The 10,275-nt window shown below is 41.8% G+C and overlaps 1 protein-coding gene across 2 annotated transcripts; it reads right to left on the bottom strand.

Annotated features, from left to right (window-relative positions):
- Window positions 1-1,142: 1,142 nt before the first annotated feature.
- Window positions 1,143-9,550, bottom strand: LOC135499548 (beta-1,3-galactosyl-O-glycosyl-glycoprotein beta-1,6-N-acetylglucosaminyltransferase-like). 2 transcript variants are annotated; one of them, XM_064790380.1, is made up of 4 exons: window positions 9,463-9,550; window positions 3,816-4,817; window positions 3,265-3,524; window positions 1,143-2,438 (listed from the first exon to the last, which is right to left on the bottom strand). In XM_064790380.1, exons 2-4 carry the CDS (start codon window positions 4,649-4,651, stop codon window positions 2,131-2,133), a joined length of 1,404 nt encoding a protein of 467 aa, XP_064646450.1. In that variant the 5' UTR covers window positions 4,652-4,817; window positions 9,463-9,550; the 3' UTR covers window positions 1,143-2,130. The 2 variants fall into 2 exon arrangements, with proteins under 2 accessions (XP_064646450.1, XP_064646449.1); XM_064790379.1 differs by lacking the exon at window positions 9,463-9,550 and adding an exon at window positions 5,821-5,973.
- Between the last annotated feature and the right edge of the window lie 725 nt (window positions 9,551-10,275).

Raw genomic sequence — 10,275 nt, 5'->3', positions numbered from 1 at the left:
AGTCGACAGGCAAGCTAGAAGTTCAGCACCGTGAGCAGCTCCTTGATAAGGCCATGCCAAGTTCAGAGTGCCTCTTCAGATACATCAAGTTTTGAAAGCTGTGGTGAGCACATTAACATACCATTGTAACCTTTAATTTGAAAATCCCTTCATAATCAAGGGCTAGCTCTGGCTAATACAGTACCAATATACGATAGACCATCAATATGACCCCAGCTCCTTACTGCGGGAAAACCCAAGTCCAGCAACCAAAAGTATCAAAATACATTTTTGTTTACATTTGAACTGCACACATGCGTTTGTTTACAATTTCTTTCCCGCGAAATCTCGAAGATCAGGTGACCTACAATCGTGGATTGAAAATAACATTAACCTTGGTTCAGCAGGTCAACACGTGTACAGGCTGTTCCAATCATCCCCCTACAGCCAGCCGTTCAACAGGTAGTGTTAGTCACCCCACAGGGAGTGCAGGTGATTCATTAATCCCCTGCATAACTGAACAGCAATGGCTTGGCTTCCGTGAGTGATAAGGAGAATTGACCGTGTCCGATTAAAAATCCCTCATTACTGCTCCGCTGAAGTAAATTTCCGAAAATAAACATGACGTTGCATCAGGATAACATATCACCTGCAAACGTGCAAAATTTCGAGACGAAACACGACCCCCAAATGGCACTTTAGCGAGCCGCCTTATAGTATTATGATATAGATACCTCCATGCTACAACTCCCAAAACCTTGCCCGGCGATCTCGGGCCATGTTACGTCACACAGGGAAAAAATGCGCTAGGAGTTGAGAGGTACATGTAAGAATTCCTCCATTTTGAGCTTTAAGTGCCGTTGGGTGCCGCACATGCGCAGTGTCACATGTCTCGTGAACTAAGAAGTTTTTGTCCCTGGAACAAAAAGAATGGGTTGTCCGTCATAGGGAATACCACTGATTAATCGATGGAAACACCGCAGATAATCCCTCTTATAGCCTTTGCCATTCATGCTACATCTTGGGCGCAGATACGTACGTAGGTGGGATGATGCAACCGGCACCCATTGTTCTCAAAGGTGCCCTCCCGTTCCGAGATTCCTGAACCCGCCCTTGCATCTCTACACTGAGGAAATATGGCACAAAAAAGACAAGACTTGATGTTGTAACCAAGTTTTAGAACAATTTTATTCAAAATAAAATAATAGATATGTTTTTACACCAAGTATAAAGGTACAGTTGGAATGATGTAAACTGTTTACAACAGCAAAGATCCGTAAATCACATCGAGTTGAAATTACAACTATGGCACTGATTTTACATATTTTTACACCTAATGTACCGGTGTGACAGCGGATATAGTCCCCCTGGAGTCATAGTCCGGTAGCATTGTATTTGATCAATTAAGCAGCATGATCTATTGTACCGCTAACCCTAACCAAAACATTCAGCAATGCGGGCTATTGTTACACGGACTATCAGCCCTGGGACTACTATCCATTGCACACCTGTACTAACTGTGAAAAAGACCAGCGATTCATTGTAAAATGCTATGTTAGGGTGCAGCTTTGATATACAGCTTCTGCGTTCATTAGTTGTTTATCCTTCTATTTTGATGATCTTTGATATAACCAATACAGTATGGCAAATCCTATAAAATGTCACACCACCACCTCCTATATGAATGAATATATGTAAAGAAACATTAAAGGGGTACGCCGTTCGTAATTACTTGTGATCCAGTTAAATAGAAATCCACTGATACACAATGCTGTAGTGCAGTTATTATGAGTACAAATTTGGTTAAACTTGGTATTCATAGTATTTGTATATCAGTCTACACAACGGCAATGTTGAAATTTATATGTAGTACGTATTTCCGCAAATGGACGTTTTTAAATTGAATTCAAAGTTTTTAACGAACGGCGTAGGCCTTTAAAGCGAAGCTATTGTTGAAAAACAATTGAAACATATGTGATATAATAACGGTAAACAACGTCAATTCCGAATCCAGTGTTCCAATGAACATTGCCCGCAAGAAAACATCCAAAGTTGCATTTGAGAAATTTTAAGTTGCAAGATTAGTTGGTTGAAATTCATCAAGGTCAAGCGATTGTCAGGATAAAGCCAAAGTTTGAAATCTTATCGCAGTCAAAGTTTAACATGATTTTTAACATGAGCTAACTCTTGATAAAAACTGACATCATATTCGAAGTCTTTGCTGCTTGACAGGAGCGTTTTGTTATGAACCAATTCTTCAATACAGTCAAGGGCCAAAAAGTCATACTCCAGTTCAAACTTGTTGACAAAAAAGTGTTTCTGTCCAATCATCCTGGGAAGATCTTGGATGCTGAAGATGCATACATGCCGCTGCCAGTATCCCTCACATTTGTCAGCATGCTGCCAAAGTTTGTAGCGGAGTAGGAATGGTTTGAGGGAGGCTTCTTTGGTTGGGAGGCCTGCAATGAAAAAAGACATGATTTTTTTCATTCGGCTATGTCTGTGGTGGCCTTAACCCAAACTCGGCACCCATACCTTACAAGCTGTGACAGTCATCTGTAATCACTACAGGTACCCTCACTTTTAACACCTTCCTTGCCAAATGACGTTAAGGACGGCATTGATATTTTGGAGAAGTCTGACAGTTTTGGATGCTTGTTTTGGTACGAGTTAAAATGTTCCACAGACTGTCTGTTTTTCGATCCTACCATCTCTGTTAAACATTAAGGCCAATTCAACCTGAATTTGAAGACGTACAATTGTGTAGTGCAACTGTACATGTACATTTCAACACCGCTATTGTGTAGGCTGATGTACTGCAAAAAGACTACTATATAAGTGTCAAGTGTTGGTGAAACACCACTATTGATAATATTAATTTCTATTCACCTGAGCCACAGGAAAACTTAATGAATACCAAGAGCATAGCATAAGCCATTAAAGGCCTACGCCGTTCGTTAAAAATTTTGAATTTTAAAATGTCTAATTGAGAAAATACATATTAAATATAAATTTCAACTTTGCCGTTGTGTAGTCTGATATACAAATACTATGAATACATTGCCGTTGTGTAGACTGATATACAATAATATGAATACCAAGTTTAAATGAATTTGTATTCATAATATTAACTGCACCACGGCATTGTGTATTATTGGATTTCTATTTAACTGGACCACAAGTAATTACGAACGGCGTACCCCTTTAAACAAATGGCGTAGACAGGTAACTACCACACCCAAGAAGTTGTCCCTTTAACAGACATGTGGTGCACATATCTTCTACCTTTATATGCGCCTGGAACATTCAGCTCGGGGCTAGAATTAAGGGATGAGAAGTACAACTCGTCGGGAATGAAGGTGCTGTTCAGCCACTTTTGAAAATCCTTGGCGGTCTGATTATTGATGGCAAATTCAACGAACGCCCGCGTCGCAATGACATGCACAGCTCCATGAGTGACACGGATGTGATGCGGTGGTGGGGGATTCTTGCGTTTGGTCGCCTTTGAGCTGACGTGGGCATACTCGTAGCGAGGTTTAAATGAGCTGCAATAAGAGGATTTATATATTTCTGTATTAAAGAGAACGTTACCAAAGGGTGAATCTTCACTATGAGCATCATGGAGATTGTAGCCTTTGGCAATTTATACAAATTTACTTTCCATTTTTGCAATTTGACCTACTTTATACTCATTGTCTCCAGTAAAATGTAGTTCTGTATTAATTAAAAGCTAGCATATGCTAAAAAGCTGCATTGTAGATTAACTTACAGCTTGGCTATTAATCGGTTTCATTTGATAAATCGTATCTAAACCTGAACATACCACCCAAACTTACTTATCAATGTACCCTTCTATTTCGTTTGCACCATCATACGCCTTTAGGATCCTGACAAGCTCCCGGTTACTTTTCAAGGGCATCTCCTGCCCCGTGAGATTAATAAAGTAGCGCCACTTCTTAAACTTCAGAAGATCTTTCATGCAGTTTAAGTCGGCCTCTAGGACGGTCATGGTCCCCCAGACCACGTCTTCTAATTTCGACGCCATGAAGACATTTGGAAAGCACTGTGTGAGCCTGTCCATCACTTTGTGGACAATAGCGGGAGACTTCTTGTCCACGTGAAGACAGTAGTAATTTTGCGGCATATATATGGCGCGCAGCAGTCGTTCAGTCTGTTCAACCTCCTTATACATCACGATGTCGTACGCTAAAGGAAATTCTTTCTCCTCGTCGGAAAGTGTCTGCATTATATATTCGCGCTTTTTGATAAAGCTATCACAGTCTTCCAACATGTGGTAGTAGGTGATATCCGATATTGAAAAACGAGGTCGATGTTTCATATAAGTCGTTGCCTGTTGCATAGTTCTTGGATTATTTTGAAATATTCCTCGGCAGAACGGAAGTGACATTCTGTGCCCTTTTCTTGTTAATGTCCCTTGTGAGTTGTTCATCGGTCTCCAAGAGTAATCGAAGTCTGGGCCCAGGGTGCCAACGCCCGGTCCGTCGATATATTGACTCAAATATAACCAGATTGTGAAGCCAGACATTACTACAAAGGTCAGCGTCAGGAGGACACTACGCCTTGAGGGCTTCCCTCGTGGAAGTTCTGGTCGCTTATTTCGCGGCCTTCGTCGTATGGCGACTGGATAGTCTGTTTTAATCCGAATGGGCATTTTGTCCTGTATGTCTTGTACTCTTCCTCAAGACTCCCAGAAAACTTTTAATCCCTTTTTATCCGAGCCGTTTTTTTTCTATACTGCCTCCCATCTCACGGACAGCCATTGATCCAAGTCGTATTTTAGGTCAGATTTTCTTGTCTTTGTTGAAAATATCTGATTTCTGAAGAAAAAAACATAAAGATATCCTTACAAGAAAGAATTGGAAGAACTTATTGCAAGTTCATTCAAAACCGTATATATTTTAGAGTGGCAAGTGCTGTCTTAAGAACTCAGTGGCATGCAGCGGGAGGAGCATATATGTGACAATAAGTGTCTTCATCGACAAAATAATCGGTTGGATATGCTTGACCAGCGAAAGGATGTGAGGCGTGTAGGCTCACCCTGGTACACTGATGTACACAAAACTCCTTTATTTGGAGGAATCAAATAACCTAACTATACTTGAGCAATGAAAACATATATTCAACACATGATCACATCAACGGTTCTAAATTATCCGTTTTAGATTTGATGTAAAAAAGAAAAAAATCACAGAAAGTTGAGAATATTTGGTCACATGGCAAATATTCTTAACTTTTTGTGATCATTTTCCTCCTTATTCAAAAAAACCCAGATGAATTTGAACTGTTGCTAGGAATATGTTTGAAAACATGTTTTCATCACTCAGACAATGTTAGGTTACTGAATTCCTCCAAATAAGGAAGTTTTGTGCACAACAGATGGCTTTTTTGTACAGCAATGTATACCTCTGCTTGTAAACAAACCCTTGTCTTGGATTGGAGTACAGGGCCCGTATTCATAAAAGCCTGCTAAGCCCCTGATAGCTACTTCAGAATGCGACGACAGTCTCACCTGTATACTGATAAAAGTACCAATGAGTCCAGTCCATCCTGGGTATGGGATCACTTTCAACCTGTCTTTGAAAGTGGCTTTATTCCTGCACTCTGGTTGTGACCATAAAGCACTACTGAATCCATTCCATCCTTAGTATGAAATTACTTTCTGAATTGACCTGAAGCAGGGGATATTGGTTGTCCCTGGGCTGGATACACTCCCGACGCAGTGGATCGGCCTGTTGCCCGTTGCACTATGATCGACTGCCTAGGGCTCGGAGAGGCGATGTCTAGCAAGGGTGGTTGTGCTAGAAAGTATTGTAATCTTACCTTAATGTTTTCCTTTTGCCAGTTCACAATTTCATTTGAATTTTGATGATATTGTTCATTACTTGCTTAATACCTCTATATCCTTAGTGTAAACTCCACACAGCCATGAAGCTGTTTTAATACAAAAACACCAACTCGCGGTCATTAATGATGATATTGGTCGTTATCAATTATCAATTCAGGTTATGGCCAAATATTGACGACGTGATTGTGCGTGTTGTAGGTCATGATATTCAATGTGGAGAGTAGAGCATGCAGTTTGTACTACATGTATATATCTTCCTGTCGGAATTTGCATATTCCTCTTACCATCACTCACAGCATTAAGACTCTTGGCTCCTCCTACTCGTGTCTTGATAACCAATCATATTATCTTATCTTGTATCTATACCTTATGTGTGACGTGTATCTACGCTCCCTCATCATCAGCCACGTGGAACGAAAGGCGAACAACCTGGATTCTAATGTGGATAAACCACACTACCCCCAACCCCGCCATTGTCCCTTGTGAATATCATGACACGTCTGTACACACATCACACCTACATCATGGCACCGGTGGTTTTCAATAACCCGCCGCTTATTGATACATGTATTTCAATCTGTACATATACTCCATGATCAGTATTAGTACGACATTTTGTTACGCTCCCAAGGCGGCCAATATGCGCCTGCGGAGCATCTGGAGATGTTATCTATCCGAGTTCATCAGATCACCATCTTGGCACCAGTGGTTTCCAATATTTTCGCCTCTCGATATTTCTCGATATTTTTCGATATTTCTCGATATTTTGTATTATGACGTGCATGTACAGGAGCAAAAAAGCCTACTCTTAGGTGAAGATCACGGGCATCCCGGCCATCCTGAACATCACGCCAACGCTCGGCACTATAAATGACCCAGAAGTATTAAGGTAGCAGGAAGGGTTGGGCGTTTGTGGTTTCTGAGTCTGAGGGGGTTGGTGTCTAATGACTGTGCTTTAAGAGAGACTAGGCATGGCGCCAGTCTCTCTTAAAGCACAGTCAACAGGCATTTGGTCTCAGTATTTGGGTATGTACAGAATCAAGGCAGCTCGGAGAGCAATGATTGAACGATGCTGTGGACAAGTCCAAGGATACTGCATCAGTCACGGCCAACTTCTCATCAGAAAGCGTCACCACCAGCGTATTCAATGTTCAGTTCCAACCTGTACCAGTCCAATGCACGCCTGTCATAGTCAGCAGTGGTCAGCTTCGCGCGATATGGAATATTCTTCCGAAACTCAAGCGAGGGAAGTCTGCTCATTAGCATATCTCGCGCACTGCTCCTTCTTGTCAAACATCGTAGTGAAATCGTAATGGAAAACGTCTGGCTTTGCGCCAGACATTGGGACTAATAAGTGAAGAACTAATAGGTAAAGAACTTCTACTTGCGCGAGACTGCTGTGATAAAATTATCATTGCAGAGACTCCGGTGACGTACACATATATTTTTTACAATCAAAAATGCCCTCAAAAGACGACATGGAATGATTATTTTATTGATATTTCCTACTATATACCTTCCAATTATCACTTTATACAAATAGATCGGCGTTAGGTCGCATGCTTTTCTTTCCTGGTGACACTATTAAGCAAAATAGTTGCAACCCCGTCAATGCGCTATAAGTCCAATAATAAGTGACGGTGACCCGTTATAAATGTTTCGCCAGCTTCGCTTTTTTGCCGCTACGCGGCGCTTTGGGCCCTTGCGTCGAGTCTGATATACTCCCTACGCAATTAGCGAGCAAGGATTGGCATTGCACGGCGGGATGCTCCCAAGACAGCCGATATGCGCGAGACTATACCACCATTGAATATTCATAGGTTGGAGGGTCGTGGCCTATCAATTAGACGCGTACATGTTTTTAACTGTCAAGTACATATTTGGAGAGGTATTGAAAAAATATTTCTTGTGGCAAGTCTACAGATATAAAGAAATTATTTGATGAAAAAATTAATTTCGAATTTTGCTAATATGGTAATAGGGGGCGTGTTTTGAGATTTTTCTGCCAGTTGGCTGAAAAGAGTGGGAATATCAATGTCTGTCTAATTTGCCGATTATCAAAAAATTTCCGTGGTCAACTACCAGTTTATTTTTCACCATTTACTTGCCCGACTGTCCGGAATATCATATCAAAATTTCAGATTTACAACCCCACGCAGTATTTGATGCGTCGCGGTCAAACATTGACAGTTGAACTGCTGAGAGGCTTAAAAAACCAATGGTGGTCTTGTCTCGCGCCTGAGGACTGACCGATACCGCAATGATATAGGCCTATATGATAAATGAGTATACTGAACTTCCAGCGGCATTCCCCTCGTTTACCTCCGCCCACACGCGCGTGTCTGTAAAGCTTATCAATGTCAATACATCAGGCTCAGGAAGACGTGGTCCACTCATATGTGGACAGCTTTTACATCTATATTTACATTGATGGGACGGACAGATAACCTTTTTTTACTGATTTTCTCATTCAATGATTTATTATATGCTGATGATGGAGCTGAAACCGCCCCATCCTGACGTAGGACTACAACCAGTGATTTACAATATACTCCCCCTCTCAATATTTCAAACTATTTGTACGAGGTAGGAGAATAGCAAAAACCTGATCTCAGGCTGAAACCGCCCTGGCAATGGCTATTATTTAGAATAAACCAATACCCACTGACCCGATGTAGACTACACTCCAAAGTCAATCAGTTCGGTGACACATCACACACTGAAGTTAATAGTGATCTCAGCCCTTTGGGGACGAAGTGTTGGTCTAACCCATACCAGCTTCGGAGACAACGAGGGTGAGGTCAGGATCCTGGGCTTGAAAATCTTGGATACGAAGCGCATGCCTCATTACACTCCTAACGCAGCTAATTCGGTTGCCGGGCTGTTGGCCTACTGCAACAGCCTATGCTTTTGGTGGTAGCGTTGGGAAGTGGGCAACCTCCAATCTCCCAACACAAATTCCCAACAGACATTGAGCTTCCTGGCATAACGCAGTTCATTTTGTCATCTTTGATCGTTTTCCCTTCGTTTTGGCGGCTAAAGACCACCAGCGCCGTCTAGAGGCACTAATCTTAACAACGAGAGGGAATGCAGACAAAAAAGGACAGACGAAACCAAGGATCCGGACGTGCAGGAAAGACCGAGATAGCCGTCCCAAGGCCCATATCTTCCTATAAAATCGTAAGAAGCCTGGAACCACGGGAATTCGGGCACAGTAAAGAGGTAATATCTTTCAACCGCTCCAATTGGCGTGACATGGACCGGGCGACAGGACGAGGCCGGTCCACTGCATCCGGAGTGTACCTGGGCCGGAATAAAATCTTTTGGCTTGGTAACTCTCAGATGAAATGAATTTACTCGTACATGTATACAGCCCAAACCTCCTGCGACACTAAACACTTTCAATTAATATTTTGCTTACACTCCGAACACTGTGGAACGGCGATCGTCCCTCAAAGAATAGGATAACTAAATGACCCAGGGAGTCTATATTTTGCTAGGGCTCACCTCTCCCCGGCTGAATATTTAAAAAGCAGAACGGCGTGTGGCTGCAAGAAAATGGGACCAAACACCCCTTCGAACAGACGAAAATTATATACAGATAGCGTAGCACTTACCCATAGCGTGTTGCTCCCTGTCAATGTAATGTACAACTATGCTAGCTATGCTAGGCTACATAAGCTCGTTGTATTGATCCGGTTCTCACTCTAGCTGTAGCCAGAGTCTTAGCAGGAGGATGCAGGCTGAATCAATAAAGCGCCTACTGCCGGCAGTTTGTGCGATTGTCGAAAGATGGAGGTTACCATGAAGTAGGTCTATCATATCATGTCAAGTGTTTTTATATCATGATAAATTATTTATACCAAACAATTTGTCATAACAATAACAATCTTTCCACCTCGAGCTATACAGTCGCATTAGGATCACAAAAAGCGAGCCCCTTTGATAAAAACTTTACGAAATTCACGAACTCATCCACATCGTGATAAATGGTCCGATTGGGGTCTGTGGCCATGTCCTTTGCGATTGCCAACACTCTTTTTTTCTCTGGAACTAGTGCATTTACATTTTTTGTACAAGCAAAATAAGGCAATAACGTAAAGCTGAGTATTAGTTATATTACGTCGAAACATCTGTGTTTAGCTTACGTTTATGAAACCTTGCACTCATAAATACGCCCAATAGAGATAGGCCCAACGCAACTTTCGGGATGTTGGAATAAGTCTTGTTTCCCGCCAAAAGTGGAACTGTTTCCCCAAAGAGAATGCCCGCAATGTTGATAAACCGCATTTATGGCCAGAGTCCTCTATTAAAACATGTGTACATGACGTGTACATTGTTGTGCATAAGTTTTGGTAAAAAAGTACTCATTGGACCAATCAATCTGCACAAAATTGTATATGTGTCAAGAAGAACCCTTTGCCAATAGC

The sequence above is a fragment of the Lineus longissimus genome, chromosome 15 (assembly GCF_910592395.1).
Source record: "Lineus longissimus chromosome 15, tnLinLong1.2, whole genome shotgun sequence".
Lineage (NCBI taxonomy): Eukaryota > Metazoa > Nemertea > Pilidiophora > Heteronemertea > Lineidae > Lineus > Lineus longissimus.
Note: the sequence above shows the minus strand (reverse complement) of the source record. Positions and strands in the feature narration are given on the sequence as shown.